This window comes from Euphorbia lathyris, chromosome 8, assembly GCF_963576675.1.
Source record: "Euphorbia lathyris chromosome 8, ddEupLath1.1, whole genome shotgun sequence".
NCBI lineage: Eukaryota > Viridiplantae > Streptophyta > Magnoliopsida > Malpighiales > Euphorbiaceae > Euphorbia > Euphorbia lathyris.
In genome coordinates this window covers 49,559,681-49,580,049 of record NC_088917.1, presented here as the reverse complement: position 1 = coordinate 49,580,049, position 20,369 = coordinate 49,559,681, and the positions used below count along the sequence as shown (strand labels likewise).

Genomic DNA, 20,369 nt, shown 5'->3' with positions numbered 1-20,369 from the left:
TTCTTAGTAACTAAAGAGCAAGTGCTATTTACATTGCCATCACTGTTGACATATTTAAAGGATAAATTTTTTAGTAGAGTCTTACTTTGTTTTTGCCTTTCTTATCACAATTAATGCCACCCATTTCTCTCCTTCCACCACCTTTAATTTCATATTCCTCATATGTCACTGAAGCCATTTTACTCGCAAGTTTTCATCATAGGCTAAGTATCCAAACCTTGATTCATTCTTCCCGTTACTCATGCTAGCTTTCCTACTCGAAACCTATGAGACTAGTGGTTTGCTTATAGAAGGAGGTTTTCTACTTATTTGAGCAATGTGCATCCATGGCCCAAATTCAGAGTCATGATTAGTTTTTTTCCCCATTCTTGGCGATCTCCGACATACTAGAGATGAAGGGGGCAACAATTCATTTCTGGTGATCTAACTCATTGAATTATCGGTGGTCATAGTACCATTGCTCACAATATTTGGAGGAATCAAATTTGGATTCAGAGGATGGATAGGGAATGTTATGGGAATGCCCATAGTTTCCACACTTTTAGCATATTAGTGGTGGTCCTTCATATTGAATTTTCTTTTTTGACCATCTATTTCAATATGGACAATGAGGGAATTAGAAAGATCAATACCTACCGCAAACCAAGCATACTTACCTCTTTCAAAAGAGGATGTGATGTGGTCCATCTTGTAAACACTATTGATTGCTTCAACAATTGATTTTGGGACTCCAAAGTTGTAGAGATGAATAGGTAAATTTGGGAGCCTTAGCCAGACACCAATGGATGAAATATCATTAGATTCAGGTAAAAATGATGGAGACCAATGTTGTATTGTAAGGTAGACGCCAAAGATAATCCAAGGGCTTTGAGGTAGTCTTCGAATGAGCCAAATTTAATCATGAAAAAATTATTCCCCAATTCAATCAGGTGAAAAATGCCATCGGGCTTCCAAATCCTCATGATTTAGAATTGTAAACTCTGATACCTAATGGTCCTCCCCATCAGTCTTATAATGGTTGTGTGTTTCATATTTTCAACAAGTATATCATGAGCTCTAGAAAATATTGTTACTCTTGGGACATTTCCACTTTCGTCAATGAGTATATCCCCATCTTCAGGAGATCACTCCTCATCCACTTCAACTTCATTTGCCTCCAACCTGGTTATTGATAAGCTTTTCCTTGTAGGAGGGCGGCTTTAAGATAGGATTTTCACCCATTAATGTTGAAATTACCTTAATTGAAGGTTCCCTATCAATGTTTAACAACATTGGTTCATCAGACCCTATATATGGGGGGGGGGCATTGTCGGAGTCTTCCAAGCGGACAAGAGAAGGGAAAACATGACATTCTCTCTCTTATTTAATAAAAATGTAATTTGAAGCATAATGATCATCGTAACTTGCGACATAAACATCTTATTTTCAGTCTGATTCACCACAAACAATGTCGAAAATTTAACTAATGAAACCAGATTTACTTATCTGAATCTATTGACATAACTTTATATGTCAATCCATATCTTGCTATGGCATAAAATCAATTGATTTTATAACTAAAGCTGTTAGCAACCAACGATTCAATCCAAATCAGAAGGTAATGATCACTTGATCAGTGCGGATCAAATGAGTATGACCAGCCACTGTTAGATATAGACTTATTAAAATCTCATTATATGATTAGTTATTTTCCCCACCATAAGATTCTAATAAGCTTAATAGTGGCTAACCAAACTCATTTGGTCAAGTGAACATTACCGCTAAATTCAATCATAAAGCATGAGACAGCTTTACCGAGGATGGAAGGAAAAACAACTGCCAACATTACAGTGCAAAGGAAAAATCTCGAAAAATTCCCTAATCATTAATCAGGCTCTCATTAGATAGATAGTGAATAGACGATTATTATCTGCAATTATGAGTACAACACTTCAGGTGTATAAGCTAAGTTAAATGCATTATCAATTTCTTTAGTCTTACTCCTCTAAGCACAAAAGTCAAGAAGTCAATGTGTCATATTATCAAAGTTAACGTAAACGTTAATTTATTGTGAGGGCACCAAGAAAAGCGAACATAGTCAAAGACTTTAGTGGGGAAACATGATTTCTGTACAACAAATTGGCAAATTCTCATGATTAGAATTAAGTATTTCCATAGTTCATGGAAACACAGAAGCTAAATTGTATAGTATATAATATTATGAAAGCGAAAGCATGTATGTACTTAAAGCAGAATTACAAATTCAATAAAAGAAACTACATATTGGAACCGACCTTTTAAACAAAAGTTTTTAAAGTTTTCAGGAATTGAATCAACACTTCAGTTTGTACACCAAGTAATAAACATATATGAGGATTGAAATCCAAAGGAACATAAATTAACAACTCATTGGCAGATTTACACCCAAAAAATAAAGAAGTACCCACAAAGCATGAAATGATAAAGGATGGAAAGCAAAAAATCACCTAGTAAGGGAAATGCGAGGTAGTAATATCTGAATTAACGGTGTTCCTCGTAGAGTTGCAACCTATTAAGAATTCACATTAATTTTATTATGATGTTGATGAACTTCCATCTTCTTAATCTACTACATTGACTCACACCATAACAGGTACCTACATTAGAAACCAAAATTAAAGTAATGAGTAAAGTTACTTTAGATTAAACAGAATAATAGTGAAGTTGTGCAGATGCCCAATTAAATCTAAGACCAATATAAAAATAGACATACAATTGGCTATTTAAAAAAACGATAACAAAAAGAGTTCTAACAAACTTAGTTTGTGAAAATGAACACAAAATTATCTATGTATCAACTTTGTACATGACATATTGATCAAATCTCATGCAACGCAATTGGTAAAAATGCAATAAATAAAAACCAATATGAGATTGCAAATAACTTTCAAGTAACTCCTTATACAGGTAGTCTAGTTTCAAGCTACTAAGGTTCAAAAAGATAATAAGAAATGAAAACAAAGCTAATTTAAATGGTTACTAAAGATCCACCAATAATTACAATGATGTAAACATAAAACGTGCACATCATTGTAAAACAACAATTCTTCTATTGTTAATGACTCGAAGGTTTAAAAAATTTATCTTCTACAAAAACGTAGTGGCTGTTATACATGGCCTTATGTAACTGCTTCAAAAGGAAAATATTGATAAAAATGAACTAAATATTGATAAAAATGAACTAAACATATGTTTGCATATAATTCCACAATCCAACATAAACATATGATGTCAGTCTCACAAACAGTAGATAGCTTTTTCTAGGAGTCAAGTACATGTAATTAGAATGAGATTTAGCATTGATGAATAACATAGAATTAATATGCATGAAGAAAATAGCAAATGAGACCTTTAAGCTAACAAATATATTACACTTTTTATTTGATAGTTTCAATAAAATGAAAAATAAAGCTCAGCAATGGAAGTTCAAGCAACAAACAGCAAAAAAAAAAAAAAAACTAAAATTAGGGGAACGAAGTCTAGAAGCTACAATTGATTAGTACTACATCGAAGATTAGAAAAAAAAGACTGGAAAGTAAGATTTCATAACAAAGGTAAAAACAAAAACATGGAATAAGTGTTGGGCTTTTGGAGACTAATATATATAGGCCCAACTGAAGCGATGGGCCCAACTGCAGCGATTAGGGTTTCTTGAGTAGTATAAATGTAACCTCTTTCTCTGTAATCCGGATCTCTTTCATTATAGTGAAATATCCTGGCTTGGTAGTGCCCCAGACGTAGTCATTCATATTGAGTGGCGAATTGGGTAAACAATTCTTGTGTGATTGCTTTTGTTTTTCGTTTATCGTAATCATATTTTATTCCTAACAATAAGAAGCATTACATTATTGTGTTTCATACATAAAAAGCATTTGGTGATTTAAAACATTTTGTAGATAAGAACCAATTATATAAGATACTCAATTTTGTACTTTTATTGAAGAAAGTAAACATGCAATTCCTTAAATTAGAAAGAAATGTTAAAGTAAACATGCAACCACATTAGAATGAGATGTATATATTATCTAAGCAAATCCAGCTATAATGCATAAACTCAATAAATATTTGAGTTATCTCTACATGTCAATAGAAAAATACCAATTTTAAGTAAATGTAGAACTTTAGTTTTAAACCAATAATTTATGAAAAAGATAATACACAAAAAAAGGAATTTGAATTGCAACAGAGAGCACTAAAAAATGCAACACACTAATAAATTCTTTTAATTACATGAAAACTATATTCAAACGATATGAAACACTATTGTAAATTGAAAATTAGGTTTCAATGAACTTTGTAACGTGTTGAAAACCTCTGTTTCTCATTAGAACAATTTTTTTTTTTAAAAATCACCAACCTAAATATTAAGAAACAAAATTGACAAAAGAGGAAGAAAACCTAAAATCAGCAATGATAATACACCCAGAAGGTCGGGGTTTGCGGAGGACCATCCCAAAAGCCAAATCTTTGGAAGTGAACCGAAAGGACTCGTTTTGAGGTTCATCCCTAAAGCTCTGTAATGATTTCTGCATTTGGAAGGGGATGCATTGAGTTCCAGAATTTGTTTCCTGCAAGAAAAGAAAGTACAAAAAATAGGAATACATAAAGAATCCAAGGAAAATAGAAATTAAAACCCAATTGATCTCTTACTAGCCTAAATAGTAGAAAAAATAAGAACAGGAAAAGGGATACAGAGGTGCAAGCAGAAATAACAGTCAAATTGCACATAGATCTAAGAACCCAATAGTAAAGCAACCAACTTAAACATTAGAAATGAAAAACTCTTTTGCTCTTTTTAGATATGCTTTCTCTACTGCATGAAGAGAGGGAAGAGAAAGAGTCATCTCCTCTATGTCGACAAAGAAAGCAGTTCTGGAAAAAACTTAAAAAAAATAGCATAATCAGATGGGTGAGAAATGAAGAAAAAATGAAGAAATTTAATTCTATGGAAACAAAAGTTAAAAATAGAAATCAATATGAAAGAAACATCAAACAAATCGGGAATGGCAGGCGATGAGGAAGTTAACAGCAAATTACCTGATAAGAGACATGTGAAGTGTTATCTTCGAAGGACCACGTCTAAGAAACACGTCATTCAAAATTTTGATTCTGGAGGAACAAACGAACCCCAAAAAGCAATCAGAAGAGGGGAAGAAACAGTTTATTAGAATGCATGGAAACATGTCGATGAAGATGCTTTTAGATCTCCTACATAAAAGACAACCAAAGAAAAAGAAAGAAAAACTTACTATGAAGTGCTAACAGATTCGTGTGAAACATGGACGGAGACATTCAAAGAAAGCAAATACGGAACATGTCGATGCTGATGTTTTTCGATCTCCAAAATAGAAAACCATCGAAGAGAAAGAAAATATGTTGTTAAGCGGTAACATATCTATGCGAATCTGGACTTGACACAATGAAGGTCGCATCATCATGGTTGTCTTGTAAATGGAAAGGATTGTGTGAAAAAATATTCATGCAGAAATCTACAAACCAATGAAGTAAGGAGATGAAGTTAAAGAGAGATGGAGAGTTCTTGAAGGAGGCGGCTGAGAATATTGAGGGTTAGAAAGCAGCTGGAGAGAGAATGAGATATCTGCAATGAGATAAGAAAGGGAATGGGAGAAAGGCAGCAATTGTAACCCTACAATTGAATAACAAAATTACCTATATTGCCCCACATGAAACGGTGTCGTTTTGTTATAAGATTGAAGGGTCTGGAAAATTACTTAAAAGGACCTTACCTTGAATAGAAACATTAAAATTTGAAGGGTTCAATTGGAAAAATTGAACAAATTACTCCAATTGTACTGTTGAACCTCTTCACTATTATAGTATATATATAATTAGACGTTACAAGTTTATTAGGATAATAAGTTAATATAAATATAATTTAAAAGTATTTCCAATTTTTGGTTGATGAGATAAAATAAGGAAATATAGTAGTAATTTTTATTTGCTATTTTTTTTTAACAAATTCGGTTTAAAACCAAATCGAATTGACTACTTTAATTCGGTTATATTTCGGTTTTATATACTATTTTGTTTAGTGTCGGTGTTAATTATTTTTGTATTTTTCTGTCGGTGTAACAAAAACCGTTTCAAGATGCAGTTATGAATTATAATTTTCTAATTAGTTATACGGATATATACCATATCATTACTTTTCTTCTTAAAAGAAATTTAAGGCTTCCAAAGAATTATATACCTTGGGAGGTGGGGAAGGAAAAAATAAACTATATACTATTTCCTTCCCAATTAAAAAAAATCTTAAAAGTTATTTAAGGCCATTCTTACCCAGAAAAATCTAATGAAAAAATAGGCGTAAGAAGAAATAAATCTGAATAACTACATTAAGTTTAAACACAACGAACTAGATTTGTTGAAGTCAGTGCGAATCACATATTTACAAATTAATAAAATAAAAACTAATCCTAATCTTAGAAATTAAATCAAGAGACATGAGTAGCCAAATTGAGATATGTCTGTTCATTCAATCTCTCTCTCCATCTGGCTCGACAAATCACACAGCAAGCTCCTCTCCTTCCTCTACTTCTCCGCCATTTCATCAAACACTCTTCGTGCACAACATTCTTGCACATCTCGCACGCCACCGCCGCCGACAACATCTCCATCTCATCCTGGCAAATCGGGCATATCGTTCCTTCTTCAATCTTCACTTCTTCAGGACATGATCTCCTCCACCCTCCCCTAACCTCAAAGAAAAGCTGATGAAATCTCTGCCGTACGCTTGAATCGGCCAATGATTCAACCGACGAAGGCGTGCTAAGCAGCCGATTAACCCTGCACGGTCGGAGATTCCGCCGCTGCAGACATCTATCATCAAGGGAGACACCGAGAACCCTAATTAGAACGAAGAGTATGTGTTTGCAAGGGATTGTACGGTCAGGGCAAGTACATGAAGGAGTGGTGGATAATGAGACCGTGTAAACATTCCCTGTAGCCCCTAAGATAAAGAAATTTGAATCCGATCGGTGGAGAAGGCGGAGGTGGTGGCGGAGGGCTCGGAAAATCCGATCGGCCACCGGTTGGGATGGCCTGAAGCGGGGGTGGGGAGAATTAATAGAGGCATTGGATTCGGATTCCATTAGGAAATGAAAATGGATTGGAATAGGAAGATTTTGTAATTGTATTTATTTATTATGTGGAAATAAGGAAGGAAGGAGATTGGAATTGGATATTCTTTCTTAAGTTTAGTGGGACAAGTGAAGGATATATGGCAAGGCACGAAAGATGGGCAAGTTCTAAATAACCTTGACTTGTTTCGGTTAAAGGATAAACACGTTACACAAAACATGTATTATTATTATTATTATACCAATTAAAATGGTTAATTTAGTAAATTAATTGGCTTAACTCAAGTGCTTTAAGTTAAACACTTTTTTTTTTTTTTGGTAAGAAAGGAAAGGAAAAAAAACAAAACCAACAAAAAAACCTACACCGGGATCAGTCTAGGAAGGCTGACCCCAATCCTATCCTCTAGGAGAGAAGGCAAAAGAAAAGAAGGAGGAACAGAGAGGGTAGAAACACCTAACATTCTCCCATGCCCAGCAGCTGCTAAGCGATCCGCCACGCGGTTTTGCTCCCTAAAAATATGGGAGAAATTAAGATACTCAAAGGCAGGACGAAGCCTCAAAATAGCTTTGATGAGATTCTGGCTCTTCAGACAAACAGTCTGGCTATCTGAAATCCTGTTAATAGCCTCCAGATTATCAGATTCCACTGAAAGCTTTTTAACACCCATGCGAATGGCGAGTTTAATACCTGACAAGATACCCCAGAGCTCCGCAGAAAAGGAGGAGCCCGTCCCCAAGTTATGGGTAAACCCCGCCATCCAATTGCCACCAGCATCCCGAAGAACTCCTCCAGCAGCAATTCTGCCATTGCTAAGGTTAAGTTAAACACTTTTAGTATATGCATAAATTTTTTTTCATATTATTCACTTTTTTTTTTTTTGGTAGGAAAGGAAAAGAAAAACAAACAAAAGGTCGTTCAACACGGGATCAGCCTAGGAAAACTGACCCCCACCACATCCTCCAAGATCAAAGAAGAGATGAAGACCGGAGGAGAAGCAAAAACAGAAAGCCCCAACATTCTTGATTGACCTTCAACCGCAAGACGGTCCGCAACACGATTTTGCTCACTATAAATATGAGCAAACCTAATAGACTCAAAGGAGTCGTCAAGCCTTCTAATGCCTTTAATTAAGTTCTGGCTATTTAGGCAAATAGCATTGTTATCAAAGATCATATTAACCGCCTCAAGGTTATCTGACTCAACAAGAAGCTTCTTGATCCCTAGATTTTTAGCAAGCTTCAGACCATAAAATATCCTCCAAAGCTCTGCAGAAAAGGACGAACCAATACCCAAATTCTGAGAGAAACCAGAAACCCACCTGCCACCATCATCTCTCAGAACCCCTCCAGCAGCAATTCTCCCATCCATCAGACAAGAACCATCAGTGTTAAGCTTAACCACACCTTCTCTCGGCCTACATCAGCCTAAAAGATGGACCTCCTTCCTCTGAACAGCCCTAGCCAAGGGGTCCTCAACAAAGTTATCAACCAGGGTGCTATTTTTTTTTGGAAAAGAAATCTAAGACATTCGGCAAAATCACCTTCTCTCCTCCAAAAACCTCCTCATTTCTCCACCTCCAAATCTGATGGCAAACCACCGCGAATAAAAGAACACCCTGATTTAACTCAGCCAAAAGCTTACCATTAACCTCATCCACAAACCAATCATTCTCAGAGTGGGCTAAAAAAGAAGGAAGAACATTCATAGGGAGAATTCTCTTCCAAACCTCTTTACTTCTCTCACAGTCCCTGAGAGCATGGCACAAAGTCTCTTCATTACCTCTGCATCTGCCACAAGCTCCAGACTCCACTAGATGCCTCCTTTTCCTATCCGAATTAGTAAGCAACCTATTCTTAACCCCTACCCACAGGAAACTTCTAATACGGTACGACACTTTTAAAGCCCAAATCGTCTTCCACACCCCAGGGGGCGAGGAATCCAAATCCTGATAGCGCCTCTGATAAGCTGATTTACAAGAATAGGCCATGTTGTTCGTCAGAGACCAACAGTAACTATCATTGTCATCAATTTTACTACTAATCTGAACCCCTCTAATTCTAAGGAGCAAATCCATACTGAGGTAGGACTCAAATTTTGACCAAATCCACTCACCCTCAGAATCCACCACATCTGCAATCCTCCAGTTCTGAATATCCAAAGGAGGCAACGAAGCACAAACTTCCAATAAAGGCTTATTCCCAATCCATATATCCTTCCAGAAGCTGATGGATCTACCATTTCCCACATTCCACCCAATCCCTGAACAAAACTCAGCAAAAACCGCACTGATGCCTTTCCAAAGAAAAGAACAATTAACCACTCTATCCTTAGGACCCCCAAACACCTTATCCTTTTGATACTTCCCGCATAAAAGTTGAACCCAAAGAGTTGAAGGAAGCTGCCACATTCGCCATAGAAGCTTCATTAATAAGACTTTATTATTATCACTGGCTTTCCTAATGCCCAGACCTCTCATGTCCTTAGGTTGACAAACCTCATTCCAAGGAACGAGGTGGACCTTCCTCCCCTCCTCAGCTTCTCCCCACAGGAATCTACGATTAATTTTATCAAGATCCTTTAGAACTGGCTCAGGAAGATGACACGCCTGCATAATGTGATTGGGTGTCGCACAATTGACAGATTGGATTAACGTAAGCCAGCCAGCGAGGGAGAGAGTCCTAGCTTTCCAAGTGGCACACTTCATATTAGCTTTATCCAAAGTATCTTTAAAGGACACTTTCGACACTCTCTCACTATGGAGGGGAATACCTAGATACTTACCAAGAAAGCAAGTAAGAGGAATTCCGGACAGATCACTCAACCTTTTGCAGGCTCTCTGATTCATATTCTTAGAGCACATCATCCTGGACTTCTGGACATTGAGCTTTTGACCAGAGGCCGAACAGAAACACTCAAGAATATCCATAATGATACTTAACTGCTCATCATTACCTTCTAGAAAGATTAGAACATCGTCTGCAAAGAACAAGTGAGTAACCTGGGGACAGAACTTATTGATGGCCACCGGGTGGAATTTCCCATTATCAACAGCATCTTGGATCAGGTGAGACAACCTTTCCATTACAATAACAAAAAGGAAAGGGCTCATAGGATCCCCTTGACGGATACCCCGGCCAGGAGAGAAATCCTTCGACATATCCCCATTAATTAAAACTTGAAAAACCAGAGAAGAGATACAAACCTTTATTAAACTTCTCCAATTATCCGGGATTCTTGCTCTCTCTAGACTCTCCATCAGGAAACTCCAGTTAATGCGATCGTAGGCTTTCTCCAGATCTAACTTAAGAGCCACAATACCTCTCTTCCCCTTTTTAATCTTCATAGAGTGGACCATCTCTTGGGCAATCACCACATTATCCATCATTTGTCTACCAGGCACAAAGCTCCCCTGATTCTGACAAATGATCTCAAGAAGAATACAACGAATTCTATTAGCCACAATCTTTGTAATAGTCTTATAGAGAACATTACAAAGACTGATAGGCCTCATATGTAAGAAAGAAGAAGGCTTCTCAACTTTAGGAATCAGAACAAGAAGGGTTCTGTTAACCTGCCCGATATCCTGAGAACCATTAAACACACCTTTGATGAAGTTGTAAATGCCTTCTTTCACAACCTCCCAGTGTTTATGGTAAAAACCAGCAGGCAGACCATCAACCCCAGGAGCTTTCGTAGCCCCAATACTAAAAATGGCTTGATCAATTTCTTTCAGGGAGATAGGGTGGAAGGCTTCCAGAATTCTATCCTCTCCCACCATGGGAAAGGTAGCAACAGAATGCGCCTTATCCAGATCAACAGGTTCCTCTTTAAAAAGGTCCTTATAGAAGTCCAGTGCCAATTGTCGAATGTCTTCGTCCTCATAAATCCAATCACCATTAGAGTTTTTAATAGCATCAATCCTATTTTTCTGTCTTCTAATGACGGTAGATAGATGAAAATACCTGGTATTCTGATCCCCATCTTTGATCCAGGCTTTCCTAGACTTTTGAAACCAAAGAAGCTCTTCCTTCCGAAGCACAGCTTCCAACTCCTTCTGAAGGGTTCTGAGAAAGCCATCCAAACTGTGATCGAACCTCTCCTCCAACCTACGCTGAATGCCCTCAATTCTATTCAATAACTTGTTCTTCCTCCTAAGAATATGCCCAAAGACGTTTTTATTCCACCCCAGCACATTCTTTATGAAACCCTCAGCAGCTTGAAGGACATTTGAGTGAGGTTTCCAATTATCTTGGAAGAAATCCTTAAAGTTAGGGTGAGATTCCCAAGCCACCTGATGTCGGAACGGTCTCTCCCCCCTAGGCCGATTGCCTCTCATCAGCCTGAATAAGATAGGACAGTGATCCGAATGACGGAACGGGAGATTTAACACAGACCCTTCAGGAAATCTAGATTGAGCTGAAACATTAGCATAAACTTTGTCCAAACGAACGAAGGTACTATTGCGCTTCCAAGTGAACTTATGACCAGAGGCACCCAGATCAAAAAGCCCACATAAATCCATACTATTCTTATGATTAAGGCAACGGTTAACATAGTGATGAGAACCCCCTCTCTGATCACTCATAAGGGCAATATCATTAAAGTCACCAGCTAAAAACCAAGACTCGGTTATGTTAACACTTATAAAGTAAAGAACCTCCCAGAGCCGTTTCTGATTAGCCAGGACAGGATCAGCATACACTAGGGTAATAAAAAGGGTTTATTACCAGAAACACTCACTTTACTATGAATAAACTGTTTATCCATACTAATTATATCAAAATGAACACGATCTGGCTTCTAGAAAAGCCAAATCCCACCATCCCGACCAGTAGCCTCCGATCTAACACAGTTCCAGTTCCTAAACTTTTTAAACACCTCATCTGCCTTAACTCCACTAATTTTAGTTTCCATTAAAGCAAAGCAAGAAGGATTAAACTGTTTAATTAAATCATTAACATGGATACGGGTAGCCTTGCTAGCCGCACCTCTAACATTCCAAAACAAAAAATCCATAGAAAGGAGGACAACTGACCGCACCCACAACCCTAAACTAGGTATTTTTTAGGGGCTCCTGAGAGCCTTGCCGAGGTACCCGCATGCCCTCTCTTCTCAGACAAAACCATAGTATTATGGACACTTTTTTGCTTCCCCTTGAGCTTTTTCATACTAGTTTTATTAACACCCATAGGCTTCCCAACACCAGGATCACCACAATGATTAGGAATACTAACCTCATTTATCTTCTTCTTCCCTTGAGAAGCCAAAGCCTGGGACCCCACATGGGCTTCACCTTTGGAGACGAAAAGGGGGTTGACATTCTCAACCACTTTATTTGATGGTTCAATAGATTCTAAGCCTGGCATGCTTTGCTCAATATGCTCGTCATCCTGGTCAGACTCATGGACTTCCTCAATAGTCAAAGCCCCAAATCTGGAACCTGAAGTGATGCTTGGAGCAACCCCAGAATCCCCCCTAATTTTAGGGATAGGCTTCTCCTTGAATATAGGATTAACAATAGGATTTGGCAGGGTAGACTTCATATTAATGTTAATATCAGGGGGACGATTTTGAACCACCGAAGGACGTGTCCTTCGTCTAGCAGACCTTTTAGCCACCATCCAGGGGCCAAAATTCCCCCCATCACCTTGGATCCCTTCAGCTCCTCCGATGACACCCTCTCCTACCTCCTCTAACACCTTCTCCCTTTTGGGGCAACCCTCCTGAGTATGACCATACATTCCATAATCAAAACAAATATTATGTAACCCTTCATACTCAACAAAGTACACCTTGTTATGAACACAGAATTTTGACAACAGAGGTTTAGCAAGATCAATATCAATACAAACCCTTGCAAACTTGCCTCTAATAGCCCCAATTGTAGTTTGTCCACATGGTGAACCTTCCCAACCAGACTTCCTATTTTATTAAGAAACCCTTCACTATAATATTCGATAGGTAGGCCCGGGAACCTAACCCATGTCAAGTTCCTGTTAACCGAGCAATCATGAGGATTAAAATTGGGAACCCAAGGCCGTAAGGCCAGAACATGATTCAAAATAATATACGGACCCCCATTGATCACAGCATTATAATCCTCAACTCGAGTAAATTTAATGACATAGTAGTCATTTTCTAAGTCAGTAATACTGACTTTTCCTTTCTTAGCCCACTGAGCTTGGATCCTCTGAGCGAAATAGTTGAAGCTAATTCTCTTCCCAAGCACCGTAACTATTAAAGAAATCTTCCACTTATCCCTGAGCTCCCGCTTCTCCGCTGAGGAGAGACGAATCACAGGACAAAGAGGATCATCTTATTCACCATCCTCTTCATCAGACTCAGAATAAACTTCATCCGACTCCCCTTCCATCAACATTTCCTCCATACAATGCTCCTCCTCGACCACCCCCATAACCGTATCTTTCCAAGAATTTTTCCCTAATCCAGGAATAACACTGAATTTATTTACCGACTCTCCAACAAGTTTAAGATAACTATTCATACCAACCCTCGACTTGGGGGAAACTGCATTCCCCTGAAACTGATCCCCACAAACATCACCAAACCTACCTGAGACCCCTTTACTATCCTAGATCTGTCCCGAGACAACCTGCTCCACAACCGCAGCCCCATCCTGCACAGAAATAACCCTACCCGCAACCTCTCTGCCCGCACCAGCACCAGCGCCGGCATTCAACTTGTAGTGCCTAGCAGCGCCTGCCCACGGCCCGCAGTGCCCAGCAGCACCATCGGCGCTCAGCTCGCAGTGCCCAGCAGCGCCGCTGGCGCTCATCTTGTAGTGCTCATCAGCGCCTGCCCTCGGCTCGCAATGCCCAGCGGCACCTCCCACCAGCGGTGGAGCCTTGCCCCCAGCATCGGCCACCATGCCCGCCCCAGCCGCCCGAGCGTCAATCCTTAGCCGTACGGCCAGGACACCCAACGCACCCCTAGCCTCTATCACGCCCTCACGCCCCTCAACCCCCAGCCTCATTGCCGCGCCACCTTGTACCTCCCGAGCACCCATATCCCCCTCGCGCCCCACATCCTCCCGCCCCCCTTCTCCCCTGGCGCCCCACTCCTCCAGGCCGCCCGCCCCAGCCCTGCCGACATTCCCCACCTGATCCGCCCCTGCCGATGCCGACACCACCCCCTCACCGCCAGCCGCCCCCCCTTTCCCTAGATCTATCCCTAACTATTTTCACCATAAAACCCTAGCAGAGAGAAAAGAGAGAGTTTAAACAACTAAATAATAATCATATACGAATATAAACCTTCTCTTTTAGCGTCAATGCCCTGCAGCTAGGGTTTCTTTGTCTTCTTCGTTCTTTACCCTAACTTGGGGTTGAAGGTTCATTACATTCTCAATTTGTGTTGTTCCCTGCCTAATTACCAACAAATTTTCTATTTAATATTACAACGAGGCATTTTTTTTATCGTCCTTGCGACATATGAAAAGAGTTGAGACGCCAATGGAAGATATCACGTGGAACTGTTTACGCTTAACACTGAAGGATGAAAATACTGCTCCGGTTATCGTACCGAACGGGGGATAGGCTTCAGAATATGATTTACACTGGAGCTGTGGGGGGGAGATTTGTTACAGTCAAGCCGATTAACGTGGAAGGGATGAAGGTCACGTTGTCTAAGTTGTGGAAACTGGCAGGAGGTATGTTGGTTGTAGACCTGGAAGGGGCAGTTTCTGATGCAATTCAACCACATATTTGATATCAATGTTGCGTTAAATGGAGGACCATGGTCATTTGGAATAAATTATTGGTGCTACACCGAGTTACGAGAATGGAAGAACTTCTCAAAGTTCTATTGAATGAAGTAGCCTTTTGGATTCAACTCCATGACTTACCGGCAGGGTTTCAAACTGAGAAAGTTGTAGTATCATGTGGAAGCTTTGTAGGAACAGTACTATGCACTGACGCTAGGGATTACTCTGAACCTTTCTCGGGTTATCTACGTGTGCAGGTAATCATAGATATACATAAGCTTCTGAAACGGCGTATGAAACTGGGGAAGTCGGTGCAAGAATGGGTTTGGTTGAATTTTCAGTATGAAAGACTTCCACACTATTGTTTCTATTGTGGGTTAATGATAGGGAATGTACGGCCTATAAGGCACTAAATAATCCGGAACTTCCAGCGTTGTACGGGGCATTTCTCAAAGTAGTCTAGAGACGGTTTTTGCAAAATGCTTCTCCATGGCTCAATGCTACCCCAATTACCTCGAAGGAGACCACAGATTCAGACAAACAACCATATACTTTGTAAGTTGTTCAGGCACAAGAAAAAGGTCACGAAAGTTATCGAAGTGAGGAGATAGTTAATATTGTAGCTGATTCGAAACGACAGAGGAGAGAGACCGGGGAGAATACGAGTTCATCAATTGAGGGTATTTTCAATGAAATAGAGATATCGACGGGATCCGACGATCGGACCTACCGAAACCCATAGTGCTTAAGTTGGAACTGCCGAGGAGTGGGCAACCTCGAGACAGTTTGAGAGCTTAAGGAGCTCATTCTGACCCCCCACACCTTCCATTATTTTTCTCATGAAAACAATCGTTTTAACATACAACTTGAATCCCTTCGGGGAACGACAGACATACATAGATTTCAAAATGTACAAACTGATTTAGACAAAGTAAAGTTAGATCAAGATGTGTATTGGAAGCAGAGGTAAAAAATCAGATGGCTTAGAAAGGGAGATTAGAATTCTAGGTTCTTCCATAATATGACACGTGCTAGAAGGAGAAAAAATGACTTTGACAGATTATCTTCACATACAGGCATCCATCACATATGGTCGTTGGGATTGGTAAAAACTTTATATGAGCATTTTCAGACACTTTTTGTGTCCCAAGGCTGTGAAAGACTCAAAATGGTGGAGGCGGTGAAGTCTTGTCTATCACAAGTTCATGGGCAGCAGTTGGTGAGGGCATATACAACTAACAAGATTAAGCAATCGCTCTTCTCCATGCATCCCGATAATTCACCAGGACCCGAAGGCTTGAACCCGGTTTTTTCCAAAGAAGTTCTTAACTTCATCAAATTTGCTAATATCTCGCTTATTTAAGGCTCGTTATTTCCATCGATGGGCTTCAGGGAAGCTTCATTAGGGTTATATCCGAGTATGCTATGGTCGAGCATATTTAAAGCTAGAGATCTAATTAAAATAGAAGTTCGTATGCATATCGGTAATGGACAGGTCACTCGTGTATGGCAAGATAAATGGCTTGGTTCAGACAGGGGGTCTTGAAGGACCAAATTGATCCTAGTATATGCAACTGGACAGTTGATAGACTTATACAAGATGGGAAATGGAATGTGGAGGTTCTTGAACCACACTTCTTGATTGAGGACCGACAACTGGTAATGGAGATTCCGATTTCATCTTGTGGTTGTGAGAACCAGTTAAGTTGGTGGAGGTAGAAGAAAGGCATTTATAGTGTAAAAACAGCTTATTTCGCTTTAATGGAAAAACAACTAAGGCATGTGGTGGAGATTTGCAATGCTCCATGTAATCAGCTATGGCAAATCGATTGTCCCCCAAAGGTTAAAAACTTCATTTGGCGTGCAGCTTGGAACATATTACCAACTCGAAAAAACCTTCACAACCGAGGTATGGAAATTGAAGTTTATTGTCCGTTATGTCAGCAAGAAGAGGAAACACGGTCCCACTTATTTCTTCACTGCCCGATGACAGTACATGTCTAGAAATCATCAATGATGGCTGATTGTAGGCCGAGTCCAAACAAGGAGTTCGACAACTGGTGGATAAAACGAATATCGTCCGATTTTAGGGAGATAACAAGTTCATGAGATATTTTTCTCTAGTATGTATGGTACTGGCAAAATAAACGTGTTTGGGGATCAAGCCACTTTATGTCCGACGGGAACGACGGATCGTGTAGCGACAATTTTGACTGTCTGGCGGAACGCTCAGCAGATGCCTTTGGGACACAATAACACGAGTGCAACCACAGACGTGTCTACCTGAGAGCCGTCGAGGTTAGGACTCAAATTAAATTTTGACGTTACTACTATTCCGGGTGCAAGCAGAATTGGTATAGGTGCAGTTATTCGCGATAGCGCATGGGATTTTGTTCTAGCTAGTTAAGTTTTGTGTTGGGGGATTTCAACTCGACCTTGGCAGAACAATTTGTTGTTGCGAGGCTCTGAGTTGGATCAAAGAGCGGGGAGATGAGATTATGTGTATGGAGGGAGGTGCTCAAGTCGTAATAAATGTGTTATATCAGGAAGGGGTTGAGGACTTTTCGAGTTTGGGACTGGTTATTAACGATTTCCGAGCTTTGGCAGTCTCATTGATACAGTGTAAATTCCAGTTCGTACGCCGAAATGATAATCTATCGCTGATGAGGTTGCTGAATTAGGTTTTTTTACACATTCTTTGGTTGTAACCAATATTATTCCTCCATCCATTGTGAGCCTAATAGCTATTGTTTGAGTATTAATATAAATCATTTTTTATTAAAAAAATTATAAATTAGGATCCTTTAAAACATTTGTAAATTAGAAGATCATCCACTTAAAAATTTCTAATCATAACCACTTTAATTATGAGATAGAATAAATTAATTTAACTTTTCTTATATGATTGAAATTGAAATAGTTTTAACGCCACTAGCCTAATAATCAAGAGGGCTTATCTCCTATTTTCTCTTGAAAAGATCTTACTGCTCTTTATTATCTTTTAATGGAAAATAGAATTTGTTTTTATTTCTTCTCCTCTCATTTATTATTTTGCCTAACATTTTTTTTTGTTTTATTATCGTAGATTTTCAATTTGTTTAGAATTTGTATATCTCATTAGATTTTTTTTTATTTGCAACTCTCATCTATATTTTTTTTCTTCATTTGTTCCTTTTAGAGTTCAGCTTGAAAAACGGTTTATATAATTTATTCATGGTTAGTACAACATAGATTATTCACTTTATATGAATTCGGTAGGATTAATACATATTTGTTTATCTGAAAGAGCTTTAGTGATAAATTTTGGACTGAAATATTCTTTTTTACAATTTAGGATTTGTGGGAAGTATTGATATTTCATTAAATATGCATTTTTTTTTTGTTTTAGGGTTGCCTTATATGGATTTTTTTTACTCTTTATGGAAGGGATGCCAACGAGTATGAGTTTCGCGAGTACTCGCCACTACCTGACCTTAACATGATTACTCGAACCCAATGTAAAAATATATGAGACGAGTATGGGATAAAAAAATAACTCGTGACGAGTATGAGGCAGGTACGTGATTACCCATCAAGTTACCAATATCTACCATGTATTTGGACACATAAATTGTATTCTCTTGAAGGCTGATGAATGTGGGCACCAAATGAAGGAAAAAATGGAGATTTTTTTTAACTGAAACGATAGTTGTGCATTAAAATGAAGAGAACTACAACTTAGCACCATTCTTCTCTAAAAACCAACAGAGAAGCAAATTAAAATCTAAAGCAAAAAGAGGTTCGCTAAGGGCTTTAGAGGCTAAACAGTAGCCGCCCAATTATAATTCCTATTAACATAAGAAATAACAGTTCACAAAAAGATATCTTGCACAATATTATAGCAGGAGATCAGAACTTCACACTCTGAAATGTTAAGACAATTAATTAACTGCAGAGAATCGCTATCCAATTGAACATCCTTGAAGCCCCTCCTTGTTGCTAAGAGAATTCCCTCCCGCGTTGCATAATCCTCGTCAGTCAAAACAGATTGCACGTTAGGGTATGAATAGGCAGCAATACCTACAATCTCGCCTAGATGATTCCTAGCAAGAATACCAGAACTTCCAGTAAAGGAAGAAACTCGAAAGCCCCCGTCCACATTGATCTTAACCCAATTTTCTAGTGGCAAGGACCATGAAGGAATTCTTTCAGGAATATGGGAATCCCCAACACACAAAGACGAAGAACCAACCTTGTAAGTGGTTTCCATTCATTAAATTGAGCAATAGCTTGAGATACAATTTCATTCGTGGTCCAAACCTTTTGGTTAAAAGCGAGATCATTTTGAGCCTTCCAAATTCGCCACATGATGAAACTAAACCAAATTAGGAGGCTCACACCGTCATTTGCTGTTTGGATTCGTGACGAGATAAACATCCAAGCTTCCATGTTCGATGAAGCATGAATGGTACTAGAGCGAAGCATAAGTGGCGAAGCTAACCAAATTGTACGCACCATATGGCAATGAAAGAAGAGATGGATCGCATCTTCTTCCTCTTCACACCAGCAACAAATCTTGCTCTGGGTGGGGCATCTTCGAGCAATGTTTGTTCTCATTGGCAGGGCATCACAGAGAAAGCGCCAGAGGAAAAATTTGATTTTATTGGGGATTTCCAAGCTCCAATTTTTTCTCCATATCTGGCAATTTCCATAAGTGGTGTGCAAAGGGTTGGCCTCATGGTTGCTAGATAACAAATCTTTTGCTATTTTATACCCATACTTGACCAAATAATCCCCAGACTTAGAGAAGTGCCAAATACGTTTATCTTCCATCCTAATGAGGCTGATAGGAATACGTTTAATACAGCTGGCATCTTCCGGAGTGAAGAGTTGGTCAATTCGATGGATATCCCAGACTGTCTGATTAGGTTACAGGAGATCAGACACTCTCAATTGTTCAATTCCAGCATTTGGCAGCAAATTCGATTTAAAAGGATGAGAGGTTGGTAGCCACGGATCCTGGGGACACCAAATTGAACGACCATTGCCTATCTGCAATCTAACCCCCCTTTGAAGAATAATATGCCCCTGAATGATACTGTGCCAAGTCCATGATGGATTATGTCCTGGTTCTGCTCCAATGAAATCTCTAAAAGGAAAGTATCTACCCTTTAATTGTATCAAAATGAACTTTTTTATTTGTATTGTGATTTAATTTCTTAATAATTGGAGTGATTTAGAATAATTTCTTGTTTCTTGTAGCCACTCACTTTTGAACCCTAGTCACCACCCCTCTCTACCTCTCTCAAGTTTTTACTTAGTTCGTAGAATTATCACATCTTCTCCCAAATCACTTTGGTAAAGAAGGTGAGTGACTAGTAATACGATATCAAGGTTCGATTCTCTAACGGCAACAACCTAAAGTAATTTGGGCTATAAGAGGTAACTCGATAACTGCATTTTATGATCAAATTTATTGTTGGATACTTCCTTTATTGGTATGAAAGCAATATTTTCAGCTTCAGAAACTATCTTAAACATGTGAGAG

At 38.9% G+C, this 20,369-nt stretch overlaps 1 protein-coding gene across 1 annotated transcript; it reads right to left on the bottom strand.

Annotated features, from left to right (window-relative positions):
* Nucleotides 1–6,353: 6,353 nt before the first annotated feature.
* On the bottom strand, nt 6,354–7,287 carry LOC136202953 (uncharacterized). Its single transcript, XM_065993968.1, has one exon. The coding sequence runs from the start codon at nt 7,128–7,130 to the stop codon at nt 6,474–6,476; it is 657 nt and encodes a 218-aa protein (XP_065850040.1). The 5' UTR covers nt 7,131–7,287; the 3' UTR covers nt 6,354–6,473.
* Between the last annotated feature and the right edge of the window lie 13,082 nt (nt 7,288–20,369).